We start from the raw sequence: 18,501 nt of genomic DNA, 5'->3' as shown, positions 1-18,501 counted from the left end.
GTGTCTTTACCTCCTGAGCACTGGGGACATAAACCATGTGCCACCATACCCGGTTGATACAGTGCTAGAGACCAAAGTCGGGGCTTCCTGCATGTTAGGCAAGCATTCCAACTGAGCTACACCCTACCCCCAGCCCTCAAGACATTTATTTTAAAAACTGTTTTATTTTACATGTATGGGAATTTTGTCTGCATGTATGTCTCTTTGTCACTTGTGTGGTTTGGTGTCTGAGGAGGCAAGAAGAGAAAGTTGAATCTTCTAGAACTTGAGTTACAGATGGCTGTAAACTGCCATGTAGTGTCATGAGCAGTTTTCCTGCCAGCCTGGACCTGCAGCCACGTCAACCCCAAATAACACACAGAGACCCTGCATTAGATATAAAGCTATTGGCCTGTTACTAGTATTTCTTATTGGCTATCTCTGTCTTAAATATTAACCCATTTCTATTAATCTAAGTGTTTCCATGTGGTCTTATCTTACTGGAGAGAGGGGCCGGACCTTCTCAAGTCCCTACATCTTGACTCTCCACTACATCTCCTTGAATCCTCCTTGTCTCCTAGTCCCACCTATCTAGCCTTCCTATTTGCCAACAGTGCTTTGTTCATTAACCAATGAGATAAACATATTTACAGAATGATATCTCCCATCATGTGGGTGTTGAACATTGAACACGGGTCCTCTGGAAGAACAGCCAATGCTTTTAACCACTAAGCCATCTCTCCAACCTTAACACATTTTTTTAAAACTTAATGATGAAGGAATCCTTTTAGGTATCATTATTTTTAAATATCCTCAAGTAACATTCAATATGGACATACCACAATTTATGAAGCTAATCCTAAACATTTTTTTCTAAATGTTCTGAATGGCTCTTGGGTAGTAGTTCAGCTCTCATGGCAGGACCTTGTCCTACAGGACCTGGGTTTATGTTTTTAGTTGCATCTTGGTTATACGGGAAAATAGCTTTGTTTGTTTGTTTAGAGATAGGGTTTCTATATAGCCCTGGTTAGCCTAGACCTCTCTAAGTAGACTACGTAGGCCCCATACTCACAGGTCTGCTTGCCTATTCTTCTCGAGTGCTGGGATTAAAGACATATATCACCATACCTGGCAAAATGTGTAACATAAGGTGGCCTTGAACTCATGATCCTACTTGTATGGATTCAGGCATTATCTTGGCCTGCCCCAGTTACCTGGCAGAATGCACTCAGACAGCACCTTGGTCAGCCCAGGTGCAAAGGACTCCTTAAAAGAAAGACCCCGCCCACTTAAACTCTCTTTCCCACTCTTTTTCCTGTTGTTTCCCTGGGGCAGACAGGACTTTTTCTGTCTCCCTCTTCTCTTCTGTCCTCTCTGTCTCTGTCTCTCTCTCTCTCTCTCTCTGTGTGTGTGTGTGTGTGTGTGTGTGTGTGTGTTTACCTCTTTTCTCTTTCCTTCCCCCTCCCTTCCCCTTTCTAATAAGACTTCTCACTAAGCTCTGTCTGCCTGGCATGTTCGTCCCTCCACCTCGGTCACCCTTGCCTGCCATGGAAACCACACAACGTTCCCCTCACGCTTTATCATAACCCTGCTGCCTCTGCCTCTTCAGCATGTCCTACTGGCTATTTTCACTTTTGAAAGAAGTAGTTAAAGTGAAACATCATGGTCTATGTAATTCAAAAGACACCAATAAAAATGCATTACAATAAATTTGGAAAACATCAATGTAGTAATTGTAAAAATGAGGTTAGGTAAGTATTCATCAATGTATCGCTACTTTCCAGCATGCAGGGGAATTTTCATTAAAAAAATTGAAAACAGAAACAAAACGAGAGCCAGCTGTGATGCTATATAAGTAAGAAAGGGACTGAGGATATCCTGTTTTCTTTTATTCCCAGTTTTATAAAGGTATATTAAGGTAGCAGGGTCTCATGTAACCCAGGCTGGCCTTGAACTTGCTGTGAAGTAGAGGATGACCCTGATTGTCCTTTTGCTACCCAGCAAGTGATGGGAGGACAGGCATGGCCCACCACACCCCACTACATGTATATCTTGTGAAATTATTTCAATCGAGCTAGTTAAAAAATTAACATACCTATCATTTCTTAGAGTTAGCCCCTCCCACAGTCTACGAGGGATTGAACCAGGGTTTTATGCAAGCTAGCAAAGTGTCCTTCCTACCACTAAGCTATAACTCTAGCCCTCTTTTTTAGGGCCTTGAACCTACAGTTTTCCATAAGCAGACACTTAGCTTGCTTTCCTTTCTTGGCTATAGTGAATGATTATGCAATAATACCAGAGTGTAAAGAGCTTCCATTAAATGAAGTATAGGAATCACAGTCATTCACCAACTTCCCTCCCCAGATTCCACAACCAGGATATTTAAGGGCTTTTTAAAAAGGCAAGAAAGCCAAAGAACACCAAATAGCAGAAAGATGGTGGTAGCTATCCTGAATCCATGTGGGCTATTTTTAATTGTGTCTGCTAAGGATTGGCTTAAAGGGGGGCACAGGAAATCAAAGAACATTTATTGTGTGTGTGTGTGTGTGTGTGTGTGTGTGTGTGTGTGTGTGTGTGTGTGTGCATGTGCGCTGAAATGATGGAGGAACAAAGAAATTTTGTCAAATGTGTGTGGAAGGGCAGGAGGAACATAGGAAATGTCTGTCTTGTCAACTCAATCTTCCTATCAACCTAAAACTGCTTTAAATATACAGGGTATTTAAAAGAATGTGTGAAGAATACATCTGTAAAGTGGTCTCAGCTTCATCTGGACCCTTGCAGCTGGATGTACCTGAGATGGTTGTGGCCATCTTGCTGCAAGTTTTGAAGGATAAAGCCCTAGGGACTAAAGAGGATAAGATAAGAAATATTTTGGGGATGTGGTGGGGGGGAAAGAGGGCCGTTGAGATAGAAGTGGTCAAAAGCACTTGCTGTTGCGGACCTGAGTTTAATGTCCTCAAGTCACATAAAGGTGGATGGAAAGGGCTGCCCTCTTAACTCCACATATGAGGTATCACATACGGCCCCAACATAGCAAACACACAGAGAGAAGAGAGGGAGAGAGAAAGGGAGAGACCAATCTCTGGGGATTTGTACCCTCACCTGTGGATTGCTTGTCAAACTGGGGCAAAATCCTAATGACTGAAGCATCAATAGTTAGTTCAAGGCTCTGCTGTCTGTACCCAAAGAACCTGAACTGATACAAGTCTGAGCAGATTTTCCCATAGATTTATAAAACCAAGTGGCTGGAGAAGCACCGAGTACCAGGAGAGGAGCTGACTTCCTGTGCAGTTTCTAGGAAGCCTGGTATCTGCACCTACTGAGGGCTGCAAAACCTCCTGTTTATGGCAGGAGGATCAGGAGTTCAAGGCCAGCCTGGGCTATCTAGTGTAATCCAAAGAAAGATAGGAAGGAAGGAAGGAAGTAAAAAGAACCAATGAGGGAGGGAGGGAAGTATTCAGTGCGCGCGCGCGCACGCGCACACACACACACACACACACACACATGCACCACACACACTCACACATATGTGCCCCTTTATATACACAATCAACCAGTCAAGCAAGCAATTAGAAATGACTAAAATAAAAGACAACCTATTACAAAGCACAATAAGGAATCTAAAGAAAAAGGGGAAATTAAATGATCAGGAAAAAGAAGCCCAATATTCAACTAAGAAGAAGACAAAAACAAACAAACAAACAAAAAATGAAAATACAGACAATAGCGGGTAGAAATGTGTCTAAGAGGACAGGTATTTCCATACTGCATGAATCTATCAAGTACCAGCTTCAAGCAACTGAAAAAGAGCTCTATAGCAAGAAAGATGTCTACTGCCAGAGGTATGATGGTGCTCTTAAGGTAGAGGCAGGAGGATCTCAAGTTCACAGCCAGCTTGGGCTGTCCAGTGAGGCTCACTTTCCAAAAAGGGAAAATAAATAATGACAATTAAGTGCATTAGAGATGTCCTGAAAACTTTCAGTACCCCAGACTTTGGAGGTGTAAGCTTGTCAGGACAAAGAAACAGGAGTTGGGGTGTTAGACTCTGTGTCCCTGTGCCGGCCGTCGATGGGAAAATGTCTTCAAAGTTGTGCAGGGAAATGATTTCCAATCCAGTTATGTACTCTCGGAGATCATCAATTCGGTGTTAATGCAAAATGAAAGTGCGCTTGCTGGGTAAGGACTCTAAACCTGATCTCCCATGCACCTCTTCACAGGCAGCCACTGAAGGAACTACTCCACTGAAGTGGACAAGCAAGGCCGATGGGAAGGTGGCCGCAGCCAGGAAACAGCACAGCTGTGATGCAGCCCCCTGGCCGGGGCCGCTGGTGTTTCTTCTAAGCCTCTGGCACTATTTGGTGAACCCATATAACTTTAATATATATAATATAATATTATATATAATATATATTATATAATATAATAATATATAACTTTAATAAAAATGAAGTTAAATTAAAGAAAAGATGGCTGAAATACTCAATAGCTAAGTCCCAGTTGCCAGATAAAAGAGGGAAGGAGGTAGACAGAGGAAATTCCTAAGAAGAGATGAACAAGACCCAGAACTTGCCAGACAGGCTCTGAGCACAGAAAGATGATGGTGTGGAGGTGGTGTGTGGGCGAGCACACACACAGAAGCACGGACAACACCCCTCCGTATGTCTGTCTGCAGCCTCCTGGAGATGAGGGGCAGGGATGTTATTCCAGCCTTCTAAGAGGACAAAACTCCAGGCGGTACCTGGAGGAAGGTGTTTACTGGAAGCAGCTGTGTCTCAGAAGAAACAAGGCTTGGGCGAGGAGTGGTGGCAAGAGAAGTCACCAGAGTCTAGTGACTAGAGGTCACCGTGCATTCGAGATTGTTTACTTGCTGTTCACGCTTTGCTCTCAACACCTCATCACCTGGGCCTCTCCACCTGACACTCTGGCTGAAAGACAAACTCTGTGATGACAGTTCTCCAACCTGTGGCACTCTATACATGAACTCCCGACCCGCCTCTCTGCAGAAGCATGGCAACCATCTGAGTATTCAGTGTGTGAGAGTGATCTTAAACCCAGTCATTCTGAGGAAGCGGAACATCACATACATTCTTATCCTGGCCACACACTGCTCCAAGTGAGGGAAACCAAGGTCTAAAGGACTCAGGTGACAAAGACGATAATAAGGAGACTGCCTAAGCCAGGTATAGTTCACACTTTTTTTTTGAGACAAGGTCTCTCTATATACGCATGCCTGCTTGCCCACTAAATAGATCAGGCTGGCCTGGACCTCAGAGATTCACCTGCTTATACCTACCAAGTGCTGGGATGAAAGGAATGTGTCACCATACCCTACCAAGCATTACAATTTTTTTTTTTTTTTCCTGAAACAGGGTTTCTCTGTGGCTTTGGAGGCTGTCCTGGAACTAGCTCTGTACACCAGGCTGGCCTTGAACCTGTATAGTGGGATATTCATTTTGTCTCCTTCTGTGGCACTGACCACGCCCATTGGGGTGGAGCCAGGGGGGAAGTGACCTGTGGAACTAGGTCTGGGGGGAGGGGGGGAGATGCTGTCTTGCAAGCCGCCCAGGGACAGGAAGACTTCCGGAGGCATTCTTGGAAGCAGGAACCTGCTGGTGTTTACCTGTCTATGTTGTGAGTTATTTCTCCCTGAATAAACATCTGTTTGGCCTGATTGTTTATCCTGATCCTTATTAAACCGCAATACACCTGCCTCTGCCTAAGACTTAAAAATTTGAGGCCTAGAGTACATAGTAAATTTGAGGCTAACCTGGGCCATATAGCAAGCTCCTGTTTCCTTCCCCCAAAACAAAAGCAAATGGAACTGGTGAGATGGCTTACAATTAACAGCACTTGATCTTTCAGAGAACCTGAATTCAAGTCCCAGGACCAGTATTTCACGTGCGCGCGCGCACACACACGCATACACACACACACACACACACCCTAATAAACAACAACAACAAAAAAAATAGGTAAAAAACAAATCTTTAAAAACTACAACAAGCAAAAACAAAAGGAGGGAATGAGACCACCTGCATCAGTCTGTTGGCTTCAAACCTCCAGAATGAGAAGTCACGGATACAGAAGTCAAGGACAACAAATGTGTGCAATGTGCCAAAAAGGCTCTCCCAGTGTAACTCCAGACATATCCCTAGCCTCACTCAGCATCTAGGACCTTCTTCCTGTTTCCACATCACCTTTGGCATTGTAAGACCCATGGGCATTGGCCAGTTTAAGCTTTAGTCTGGATGCGTGCAATATATCCAGGGCAATACCCACGCTTCATTGGCTCTGGTTTCCACAACCTATCTCCCACTTGGAGATGTAACCTGACCCATCACAACCCAGGTAGACTGTCCTCTCCTCTCCTCTCCTCTCCCCTCCCCTCCCCTCCCCTCCCCTCCCCTCTCCTCTCCTTTCCTCTCCTCTCCTCCCCTCCCCTCCCTTCCCTGTCCTGTCCTATAGAGTTTGGATGCATTTGGCTGGGCTGGGACCTATAACCTTGGCTCTCTGTGTTCCCTTACAGTAAAGGACAAAGAAAAGGAGTCAATGATTGTGTGTTATAATTGGGATAAGGACTTTTCCCAAAGGCTCACATCCTGCCACCTTGGCTCCCAAGGTAGTGGTGTTGTAGTGGTGGGCCCTTCAAGTTGTAGTAAAAGGGAGGTAACTAGGTGACAAAGGCACCAACCTTCATATACAAGAGGGAGTCTGACTGCTCTCTGGTTTCATTCCTTCGCTCACACATGTGTTTTCCTTTCTGATGCTCCTTCATGTATAATTCAGCAGAGAGGCGCTATGAGAGGCTGGTGCCATGCCGCTTGGACTTCCTAGCCACCAGAACTGTGAGCCAGATAAACCTCTTTCCTTTATAGCCTTTACACATTGCCCAGAGTCAGGTGATTTTTTTTTTTTTTTTTTTTAAACAGCAACACAAAATGACCACAGCTGGGGAGTATTTGCTTATGTACACCACATGTGTGACTGGTATTCTTAGGGGCCAGGAGAGGGCAGCAGATCCCCTGGAATCAGAAATCAGAGTCACAGTGGCTGTATGCTGCCAGGTGGGTGCTGAAAACTGAATCCTGGTCCTCTGCAAGAGCACTAAGTGCCACTAGATGTGGTGGCACTGGCCTTTCATCCCAGTAATCAGGAGACAGTGGCAGGTAGAGCTCTGTGAGTTCAAGGCCAACCTGGACTACAGAATGAGTTCTAGGACAGCCAGAACTACATAGAAAGTATGCAGTACCTTGTCTCAAAACAAACAAACAAACAAACAAAAAGAACAGCAGTAGGTGCCCTTCGCCACCGAGTCATCTCTTGGGTCCCATCACTAAATTTGTATTGGCTCCATTTTATAGCTGGGCAGTCTGAGGCTGGAGGGAATTGGAGCCATGGCTAAACTTATCTAGTCAGAAAGCATGGAGGTGAGGGTTCTGCGTCAATCCTGTTGCAACTCTTGTTATCTAATTTAAGCTGTAATTCACAATGTAGTCCAGGCTGGTGTTAAGTTTGTGATATCCTTTTGATTACTGAGACTACAGGTGTACACCGTCAACCCCAACTTAATTTATGATTTTCAAAGTCTAGACCCACCAATCCTTCACAAGAATGGGTTGCAGTTAAGGTCATCAAAAAGATGTATAAGAAGTCATATGTGTTACCATTGTCTGTGATTGGAAACAATTATAAAATTTTCATTCAAGCCTGGCAATGATTGTGTTCATCTTTAATCCCAACACCCAGGAGACAGAGAACTCCGTGAGTACAAAGCCAGTGTGGTCTACAAAAGTGAGTTCCAGGACAGCCAGGTTTATTACACAGAGAAACCCTGTCTCAAAAAAAAAAAAAATCCATTTATGTGTGGTATCTATCTTTATCTTTACTTGTTATTACTGATAGAATATCTATTGCACACACATACATACACACACACAGTGTGCCATTAATAGGAGTAAATGAGTGCTCTTGGAGGTTTTGTGTGATTGTGATGTTAAATTCTACAGAATGACGCTACAGAATTCTACTAAGACTTGTCCTGAAGTTGTGCTTCTTTTCTTTGTAAGACATTTGTTTCAGAATGAAGCTTATCCAGGTCTCCTGCTTCCCAAAGAAAACATAAGCACCTGCTGTTTCCTGCAAGTGGACATTCTCCTAAAACTCACAGCACAAGGAACAAAACTGAGAAGACTTTTGGGGCTTCCCTGCCTGTGCTATTTTTAGCAGCCATCTCTTACTTCTCTGTTAACTCAGAAACACTGGTAAAGCAGAGCCTACATCAGCTAGAAATTGTTGGAGAAATGTTTAATGAAAGAGTCGACTAAGTCAGACTTCAAAGGACATCTGCCTGTGATCAGCACTCAGAAGGCTAAAGCAGGACCATAAGGAGTTTATGGTTAGCCTTGTTGTCTCTGTAGAGATTTTGAAGTCAGCCTGAGCTACATGAGACCCCCATCTCAGCCCCTCACCCCCGACACACACACACACACACACACACACACACACACACACTAAGAGCTATCAAACTGGTTTTGCTTGGGGAATCCTTGGAGGATCCACCATGATTCCTCTGGGGAATAATGGCTCTGGGTGGTTTCAGATAGAGGTCAATCTGCCAGTATCAGGTATTGTGGAAGGGTGAGTTTTATTGAAGAAAAAAAAAATGTTCAAGAGCTACAAAGTCAGTCTACATAGTCTGCCCTTACCCATGATTTCATGATTTCACTTTTCCAGTCTCAGACACTCATGGTCAAATGAGGTCTAAAATATTAAATAGAAAATTGTATGCATAAGTAGTTCCTAAGTTCCTAGCACAGGTAGTTTTCTGAGGAGTACAGGGAAATTTTGGGTGGCCCCACTCTGTCCCATCCAGGGTATGAGTCATCAGTTGTTAACATATCCATGCTTTATATGTTGCTCCCATTAGTCATTTTCGGGCCAACTGCAACAGGATGGCAGTATATGAATTCAAGTAACCTTTGCTTTATTTAACCATGGTTCCAAAGGGCAAGATTGGTAATGCTGATAATTTTATTACAATATATTTTTATAATCATCCTATTTTGTTTTGTTATTAAGTGTCCAATTTACAAATTAAATTTTATCATAGGAATACATGTATAGAAAGAAACATAGAATATACAGAGTTTGGTTTTTATCTGAAGTTCCAAGCATCTACAAGGGGTGGTGGCGAAAGGGGACCTGCTGCTTACACAGTTGAAGCCCGTGATTTTGGAATGGAATTGTCTTCTCCACTCTAAAACAAGGGTAACACCTTTGACCGATACCTGGCATCACAGTGAGAAGTAATTATAAAACGATCATGCATAGGAAGGGGTTTCGTCAATAAGAGCATCTACAGTGATGGAAACTGAAGTGGTAGCAGCTATTTTGGGAGCTTAAGTTAACTGTTAAGGCTGCCTGGGGCCAGGCTTAACCACACTACAGAGGGACTGTTGTGAGAGTGATTCCATTTTCTCTCAAACAGCAACAGGTAGAAGATCATGAGCAGCTGCTACCAAAGAAACAGGTTTTTTTTCTGTGTAGCCCTGGCTGTCTCGGAACTTACTCTATAGACCAGACTAGTCTCCAGCTCACAGAAATGGGTCTGTCTCTGCCTCCTGCATGCTGGGATTAAAGGCGTGAGAATTTTGCTTTAAAAGCCAACTAACTCCCTGCTCTTTTCTAATGATGTTCTTTGAAAGCTTACTTGCTGGTTGAACAATGACCCTTTGGGATTCATGCATTAAAAAAGAAAAAAAAAAAAAAAAAAAAAAGAATCAGATTACCACTATTTGTATGCTTGGTGAATAGTATTATTTCCTTTTTATACCGAGCATGAACATTTGAGTCTTGCTTTCCGAACTCTATGCTTTTGGAAAGCAGGGTCTGGTTGCATTTTTCCCCCTAGTCCGACAGCACTTTGCCTGAGGATGGAGTCCTCCATAAACACTTTTCAATACATGTAGTTAGTTCTGGTCCCTGTTACCTGACAATTGGTCTCCTGCCCATCAAAACAAACAGATCTTAAACTGCTTTTAATCCAAACGGATCGTGATTCTGTTTCCTGATCTTTCCTTTCCATTCAGTGCAACCAAATGAAACTGAAACAGGTGGCTGGCCCTCAACACCACCGACCTCCCCCTTCCTTCATCCAGACCTCGGGGGAGTTGTGAAAATAAGTCATAAGAAATTGTGACAAGTGGGCAAGAGTGGTCCTGGAAGCTTATAAGTTGTTCTAACTACTTCTCTACCCAGGCTTCCCCCATAAAACCCAAGCAGACAGGAAGCTGCCAGGTGGCTGAAGTGCCAGTCTCCGGTGGGTGTTTATTTCCAGCTCACTCTTGCTCTGTAAACACACACTGTCTGGGTAAGGTCTGCTAGGAAGGCTGGCAAGAGTGACTACAGCAGTAAAATCTGTTGAGTGCTGTGTGGCAGGCACCGGGCTGAGCCCCTTTGGCGCAGGATCTTATTTAAACTTCACCCAGCCTTGGGAGGTTGGACTAAAAGCTCTCATTAAAGCACCCGCGGGCCACATACAAACCCCTGGCACAGTGCAGTGCCTTGACTGAGTGAGGGCTGGGGCTGCTTCGATGCCCATGCCGACTTACCTGGGAAGTACAGAGTTGAGTGGCCTGGGTTTTGGTGGGGATGGTACTTTCGGCTCTGCCACCGTGCTCCCGGAAGATCCTTGCAGAGCATCAGGCACCGGTCCGGGTGGGTTCGGAAGTATTTCCCTAGCGGAAGTCAGGAGGTGTTCTTTCACTTCTTTCTCCCGCGACTTGGCTTTGTGTTCCGCCAAGAGGAGGTCAAATTGCTTTTTCCTACCCGGGACTGCTCTGCGATGGCTCAGCGAGTGTGTCTACGGAGAAGAGAGATGAGAAAGCACAGCCTCTTTGATCAGCACATACACCTGCTTCCCCATGGCCTGCATTTCCAAAATTGCAACCATAGGCAACTGAAGGTGCTTGAAAAAGTCAACTTCAAGGCAACAGCTCCTGTTCTGTGGCTCGGGAGAGGCAGACACCGCTCGAACGGAACGCAACCATGCCCTACACTCCAGGTGTTAAGAAGCCAAAGCTTCCTCCAGACAAATGCCATGAGATGACAGCTCTTGCGCAGAACCCAGGACAACCTCAGATGAAAGGCACCCGCGAGGGCAAGCTAGAATCAACCAGGTGCGGGTGGGAGGCTCCAGAGGCCCAGGCAAACAGGGCCGTAGCCTGGATCCCAAGAGGCACTGGAAGGACAAGAGGAAATCTGAGGCTTGAGGCTACCCAGTAGCGGAGGCCTAGAGTCCGCCTGTCCCCTGGCCACCCCGAGAGGGGCTAGATCAGGGCGCAGCACCGCATCCTCCCCTCCGGGCTGCCTTTCTGGGCGCTGACGCCGCCACCGCCGTTCTTGCATACATTAAAACGTAGCAGGCTTTAGAACCGCCTGTGAGTGCCTATAAATACAATTTACTGTCTGGCCTCCCAAGTAACACTGGAAGCCTAGGGTGGTTTTTTTTTTTTTTTTTTTTTTTTTTTTTTTTCCTTTTTCCTTTCTCCCCCTCCTTCTTCCCCTTAAAAAGCCAGCCAGCTTGAGGCAAACACTATGCTACCGTGGACAGAGAAGAAAGCATTTCCCTTACAAAGAACAGCTGGAGGTCATGTCGAGGTTCCACACCCTGCGGTGTGCAGAGAGTGGCATGCAAACATTTTGACAAAGGCCCCAGCAAGAGCAGGAAGTATTTTCTTTCTTTCTTTCTTTTTTCTTTTCTTTTTTTTTTTTTTCTTTTTTTTTTATGGAAAGAGAAATACCTTGCAGGTGAGGGATCTTGTGCAAGGTTTCTTTGTCTCGGGATCCAATACTCCACAGTGTTTATTTGGGTCAAATTCTCTCTCTGGTTTAAGAAACAAACAAAAAATATAAGAAAAAAAGGAGACTAAATAGGATTTGGCATTAAGACTACATTAAAAAAAAAAAATGCACATTTGCACCAACAAGTGAGTCATTGTCATTGTCAGGCAACCTGTTTTGATCCCCCCACCCCAACCAGCTGCTAAAGTGTTTCAAGAACCACCCTGGGAAACTGTGCTCCACTATGAACCAGGACAGTCCAGTACGGAGCAGGACGGAGAACAGGGTGGGGGCTGATTGCAAATACTTTACTTAAAATAGTCCCACAGGTCCTTGACACTTTGGGCAGAGTGGTTGCAGAACAGGGAGACCCACCTGGAACCTAAAGATGCCCCTTCCTTCTCTTCTGGAGAACCCCTTGGGTACCGCCATCCTCACCTCTGCCTCTCTCTGGTTTATCCACTTCAGTGGAAGCTTGTTCACTGACATGTCAAAATGGTCTCCCATGTGCTTTACAAAGCCCTTGGTGAAGACTTTCCACATGGCCTCATAGATCAGGAAAGTCGTTTTCCTAAACCAGGCGCGTTCAGGCAGCGCCACTGACAGGGGCAGGAGAAAGTGTGGCAGTGTACCTCTGTGAGGCTGAACGTGAAGGCACAAGGAAAGTAGGTCTGCTATTCTCAGAGCTCACACTGCCTGTAGCCCTGGCCCAGGCACTACACAGGAGGATAAGACAGGACACACTGACTGGCCTGAGGGATGAAGGGTGACTGTGAGGGGGGGCACCTCCCCCATGTTCTCCTTTCTGTCAAGACTGTTGATGGCTTCCATGGAAGGTACTGCTAACTGTTCTTTTGATGCCTCTTGTGATCCTTTATCTCCTTGGGAATTACAAAAAGGCTTGCCACATCTGCAAAATGTGGGGATGTGTGGCAATCTTTCCAGGACCCTCAGGCTTTAGGAGAATCTGTGGTGTTTCTGGAAGGCACCAGCAAACTACAGAGCAGGAATGCCACAGCTCTCTGGGTGTGAAGGGTGGTAAGTAGCAGATCACTGGTGGGAGAAGGGGTGGTTAAGGGGGTGTCAGTTCTCTAGAAATGTGAGGTGTCTGTGAGGGCCTTGATGGCTGCAAACTCAAGAGAGTTCCGTAGCCAGAAACTGTCCCAAATTGCTGGCAAAAACTTGGAGCATAATAAATGGATGTTCTATTTTCAAAGGTTTGGGGGTTAAGAGGGTGCTGCAATCAGGGGCTCTGATGCTGTGCACAAACTCTTCTCACCCCCGCCCCCAGGGCCCTCAAAATGTCTCCCTCCCTTTCTACACAGAGAGCTCTGTCCAGCAGGCAGTGATTGAGCTGAGCGGGTGCCTACTGTGGAGGTCTTTCACTTTGGTCTGCCAGAGTCAGGCCTGTGCCCAACTCACAACAGCACCTCATGTTGGAACTGAACAGGGTTTTGGCAAGTGATAGGAGTTGAATGTGTGAGAAAGGAAAGAAACAAGCAAAGACCCACTGAGACAAGACAACCCACAAAACACAAAATTCTCCCCACTTCAGAGAGAGACACAGGCTGGAAGAAACCAAGGTAGTGTTATTGCAGCAATGAGGGACCCATAGCCTTTGGACATTGTGCGACACACACACACACACACACACACACACACACACACACACACACACACACACACACACAGGGATCTTGCCATCCACCTCTGCCAAATTAGCTGGCATGTCCCATTTGAGAAGAGAGCTAGCAACGGAGGACTCAGTCTATACAATGAAGCCCTATGATGCTCTCCCTTCATCTTGGCTGTGGATAAACAGAATATGGAGAGGGGTGCAGAGTTGTTTCATTTGAATGTTTTGGGGGTAGGCCCAAGAACTTTCAAAACACAATTTTTAAATACAATATAAGATAGAAAATACAATTAAATATGAAGTAGAATTTTAAAATCACACCTGCTTGGTTGCTTAAAAACCATGCCTGCATGTGACACATCCTCAAGGGTAGCTTTCCCTGCATGTTGTTTTTCCTAGATACATTAGAGAGAGCCCATGATATGTGCAAAACTGTGAGGTACATAGCTTAAGCCAGTCATCTGGAGACAGCAGAACAAGACTGATTTAGTTCTGTAGCAGATCCAAAGCAAACACCATCCTTTAAAGTGGCAACTGTCACCTCTGAGAGGCTATGCATCTGCTCAAGGGGCTGAGTCATGACCTAAGCGAGCTCCCAGTGGGAATTCCAGCCTGACTATGGGTGGAGAAGGCAGCTACAGCCCCAACTGCAGAGTCAACCCAGAAACCAGGAGACCAAAGAGCTGAGGTTACAATTCTCCTCTGCCGCACAGTAGCTGATTGGGTTGTCCCACCCAACATGTCATGGGCTATGAGGCGTCCCACTGACAGCCCAGCTTCACAGCAGTGAAGCTTCAGGGTGAGCCATGCCAGTGTGGTGTGCATGTACTGGGACACTAGGCTAACACAACCCTCAGAGTCTACAACTCTTGGTTGATGCAGAGCCTCCCACTTCCTGGACTTCTAGTATAACTTTAGCCAAATTTGAAACTTGGCCAGTGATCATCTCTGCACTGGGCAATGAGAGCACTAGTCCTCCCTGGTGCTTTCAGATGCTGGTCCAGATACACTTCTCATCAGCCTTAAATGAAACAGTTCTTTGACTCTGCAAACACATCATGGGTTACAGATGGGTTACAGTCTTAGTCTTATCATGAGCCGGACTCTAACCACGATGACACACACGTACCTGAAAGTCTCCGGTAAGGCTTGTTGCTGTTTTTGGTGCCATTTTGGTGCTTCTTGTCTATGGTGGCCGAAAGAATCCCCTTGCCATTTAAGATCTTCTCTGGTGAAGGTGGCACTGACTTGGACATCAAGGTGGGCTTAATTAAAGGTGGGGTGGAGACAGCAGAGGAGGAGGAAGTGGTTGTGGTAGTGGTTGTAGAGCTCATTTTGACATTGGCACCATCTGCCTTCACTAGGTTAGGAATTTTCTCTAAACTGACTACAGGAACTGGAACGCTGAAAAATAAAGGAACACACATGCACAGCTGCCGTCTTTGATACATCTGGTCCACCGAGGAGCTACACCCAACTGTTGCTATCAGAACACCTCCTTATCACTTATTTATACTCCTCCTGTAAGGGAGCAGCATGATTCCCGTTTTAATGGGAGGGAGATTTGTGTTGTGGAAAGGACCAACGGGGGGGGGGGGGTGAGGCTGGCACAGTGCCCAGGATGGCAGCACACTGATTAACCCCCCCCCAGGCCGACTACCCCCATGGATCCTCTGATCTCCCCACTTCTCGGGCCCTACATGTGGCCCTTTCTGACACAGTACCTTGGGCAAAACAAGGCCTTGACTGTGAAGCCCAGGAGGACAGGCTGCCACCCTGCAGACAGCCTGCCACCATGGAATCAGGTCCCCTCCCCCATTCTCCTGCTTGGAAGAGTCTCCCACCCAGGCTCCATCCAGGCCTGACATCTGTTTAGCTGCCAGGCTCACACCACATGAAGCATGGCTGCAGGTCAGTGTGGGGGTATGCCATGCTGTCAGAGGGCTTCTGGATCATGCTCACATCCTGAGGATGGCTCAAATTGAGTGAGCCACCATGTACCATTATCCAATATTCCTTTTTAGGCAGCTAGTTATGTAAATAGGCAATTCTCCAGACTGGCAGGTGAGAGAATGAATTTTAAGAAGGCAAGAGCACAAAGGTGTGCATTCGCTCTTCAGAACCTGTCACCTTGCCCCACTCCCCTGCTAGTTCTCCAGTAACGGATGTGCATTTGATTTCAGCTGCTCTTTAATGCGGGAAGACCCTGTGTCTGGGGGGCTGTGGGGGAATGCATCTCAGGGTCTTGAAAGATGAGATGAATAAGTTTTGCTTTGGTCTCTGAACCAGATTCCCTTTTCTCCTGGCAGGAGGGTAGACAGCTAACACTCCAGTTCCCCAATCATCTTTGAGCAGAGAGAGTGGAGCTGCTTAGCTGTTTGAATGCCAAATGATGGGGAATATGGCTCTCACATGCCTGCAGACAATGTAGGGCATGAAAGAGAAGCTGTTTTTGGCAGGGAGGAATCCTATCTGTCCACATGGCTGGCTCTCACTTCTCTAAGATGTGCTCACAGATCATTTCTTTGATCAAGTTGTTCATGAAATTATTTTAGCAACTCTGTCATCCCCTGCCACCATTCTGGTTTTGAAACAGGACCACAGATGTTAGTTGTAGGTCTTTGCCATTGGGCACACAGCCGTGGAACAGATTGGGGCTGGATATTTTAGACTTCCCCCCTTGGGCCATGTGTCTTCTCGGCCTGCAGAAGGGCTTGGAACTTCAAGCCTATGAGTAGGGAGATGGGAATAGTGGTTTTAGTAATAATGCACAATGCCCGTGATCAGTGTTGTAGTCATTGAGATGGGGGCTGACCTGTTATTCTATTTAGTTACTCTATTTCGTGTGATTCTCTAAGCACCCGTATGCTAACTGCTGAAGAAACTCTTGGGTGGGTACTTGCTGAGAAGCCATATAGACACTCTCTGGTGAAATTGGCATCCCTCAGCATTCCTGTGGTAGAAACTTCAACCTCCAGACGATATGCTCATAGTGTTTGGAAGCTCGAGCTCATGGTGGTAGTGGTGGGTATGAGAAGTAATTAGAATTGAAATCACATGGGTGAAGCTCTACCATGGGGCTAGTGGCTTTATAATAAAAGGAAGAGAGATCTAAGCTATCGGTCTTCCTGGCCCTCATCAAGTGATGAGCTCTGCCACACTGTGCCTCAGAAAGAAGATTCTCAACAGATGGCATCAGGTTGATATTGGACCTCCTAGCCTTCTCACTGTGTGATATAAAGTTCTTTTCACTGTAAGTCACCCAGTTTGGGGTATTCTTATCATAGAATCAGAAAACAGACTAGGAATATAAAAAGACACGATGACAAAAAAGGCGAACTATATGATGATATGAAATATAATTCTTCTCAACTCATTTCTTCATTCAGTTTTTTTTTTTTAAAGCACAGGTTACAATAAGCAGGGGCTTTTCTTTTTCTCCCTTTGAGATATTGTCTCAAGTAGCCCAGGCTGGCCTTGAATTTGCTATGTAGTCAAGACTGGCCTTGAATTCCTGATTGTCCTGCCTCACTTCCCAAGTGCTGGAATTACAGGTGTTTTACACCCACCCCCTCCTGGTTTAGAAATGAAGGCCTTGAAGGATTGTATTTACATTCTTATCCATGGCAGGGATAACCACAGAATGGAAGCCAAATGGCTATTAATACGACACATGGGCGTTTGGTATTTAGCTTTCCATAGGAAGGAAAATTCTGACACATAGCTAGATCTTGAGGATATCATACTAAATAAAACAAGCCAGTGGCAAAAAGACAAGCAAATGACCACACGCACATGAGGTACCTACAGTAGCTGTAGTCATGCAGACAGAAAGCAGGACGGTGGCGGGGGAAGGGGAGAGCCATGATGGGCTTGGTGTAGAATTGCAGTTTTGCAAGATGAAAAGAATGCCAGAGGGGCTGGAGAGATGGCTCAGAGGTTAAGAGCACTGGCTGCTCTTCCAGAGGACCTGAGTTCAATTCCTAGCACCCACATGGCAGCTCACAACTGTCTATAACATGGCAATAACACCAATGCACACAAAATAAAGTTAAAAAAAAAGAATGCTAGAAGATGGCAACTTTTGTGTTATATATACATTTTACCACCATTTTAAAAAAGCACCAAGTAATAACCCTATCCTATAAATCACAAAATTCATTCAACCTAAATTATACTTCAGCAAGTCTATGTGTATGCATGTGTGTGTGTGTGTGTGTGTATATATATATATACACACACACATACATTTTATATCTATGGAGCTACAGATCTATAGATGTATATATAATACACATATACAATGTCATGTTACTTCACAGAAGGAAATGAAGACTTTCAAGATGCAGATCTGATTCTTGTTGAAAAAGCAGGGTTTAGTACATAGAAGGCCTCTAGTTTCTGTGGAAAGTGTCCTTGACTTCAGCAAAATGATGTCTGGGATGGAATAATCCAGAGCAATTGTCTGGCATCTCTTATGCTCACAGTGCAGTCTATATTTCAGAGTCATCAATTGCTGTCAAATGTATTCTGCAAGGAAGCCACATGCACACGGGTACACTGGGATGTTGGCACAGCCTTCATGGCAGCTAGCTCCTGGCCGAAGCTTCCTAACTGTATAACTGCACTTGAGTCAGACTACCTACTGGCCTCTTGTTCGATCTCGTGTGTAATTTCCTCTACTGCCCATTATTGTCTGCACCAGCAATTCTTCTACAACTTCAGCTGGTCTTTGGTACCCACATTTAGTACCCGGGACCCACAGGCAAGATGTAGAGATGGAATCCACCAGAAATAGGAAAGAAAGCGATGGGCATTCCTGTGGGCCAAAGAATGGCAAATGCTGGTCCAGAGGACCTGATGGAGAATTCTAAGGCCCTCCTGAGCTTAGAAAGGAGCTAGCCATTAAGCAGATATCCTGGATGTTAGGGGAGCAGGCCCTTGTGTCAGCAGAAGAGAAAGGGTAAAAATCTCTCCAGCAGGAATCCAAAAGGGATTTGCCAGCTAAAGAAAGCAGTATTTTGCACGTGGGAGCTGTCCCTGGT

The 18,501-nt window shown here is 45.4% G+C and overlaps 1 protein-coding gene across 9 annotated transcripts in view; it reads right to left on the bottom strand.

The window, feature by feature from the left end:
• The window catches only part of Atxn7l1 (ataxin 7 like 1), a 227,479-nt gene that overhangs the window by 15,480 nt on the left and 193,498 nt on the right, over positions 1-18,501 (bottom strand). For all 9 annotated transcript variants that reach the window (XM_051175139.1, XM_051175136.1, XM_051175137.1 and 6 more), the window contains 3 exons: positions 14,586-14,860; positions 11,781-11,863; positions 10,590-10,840 (listed from right to left, as the gene is read on the bottom strand). In XM_051175139.1, coding sequence (XP_051031096.1) covers positions 10,590-10,840; positions 11,781-11,863; positions 14,586-14,860 — 609 coding nt within the window. The remainder of the gene's footprint in view (positions 1-10,589; positions 10,841-11,780; positions 11,864-14,585; positions 14,861-18,501) is intronic.

This window comes from Phodopus roborovskii, unplaced genomic scaffold (genome assembly GCF_943737965.1).
Source record: "Phodopus roborovskii unplaced genomic scaffold, PHOROB, whole genome shotgun sequence".
Lineage (NCBI taxonomy): Eukaryota > Metazoa > Chordata > Mammalia > Rodentia > Cricetidae > Phodopus > Phodopus roborovskii.
Note: the sequence above shows the minus strand (reverse complement) of the source record. Positions and strands in the feature narration are given on the sequence as shown.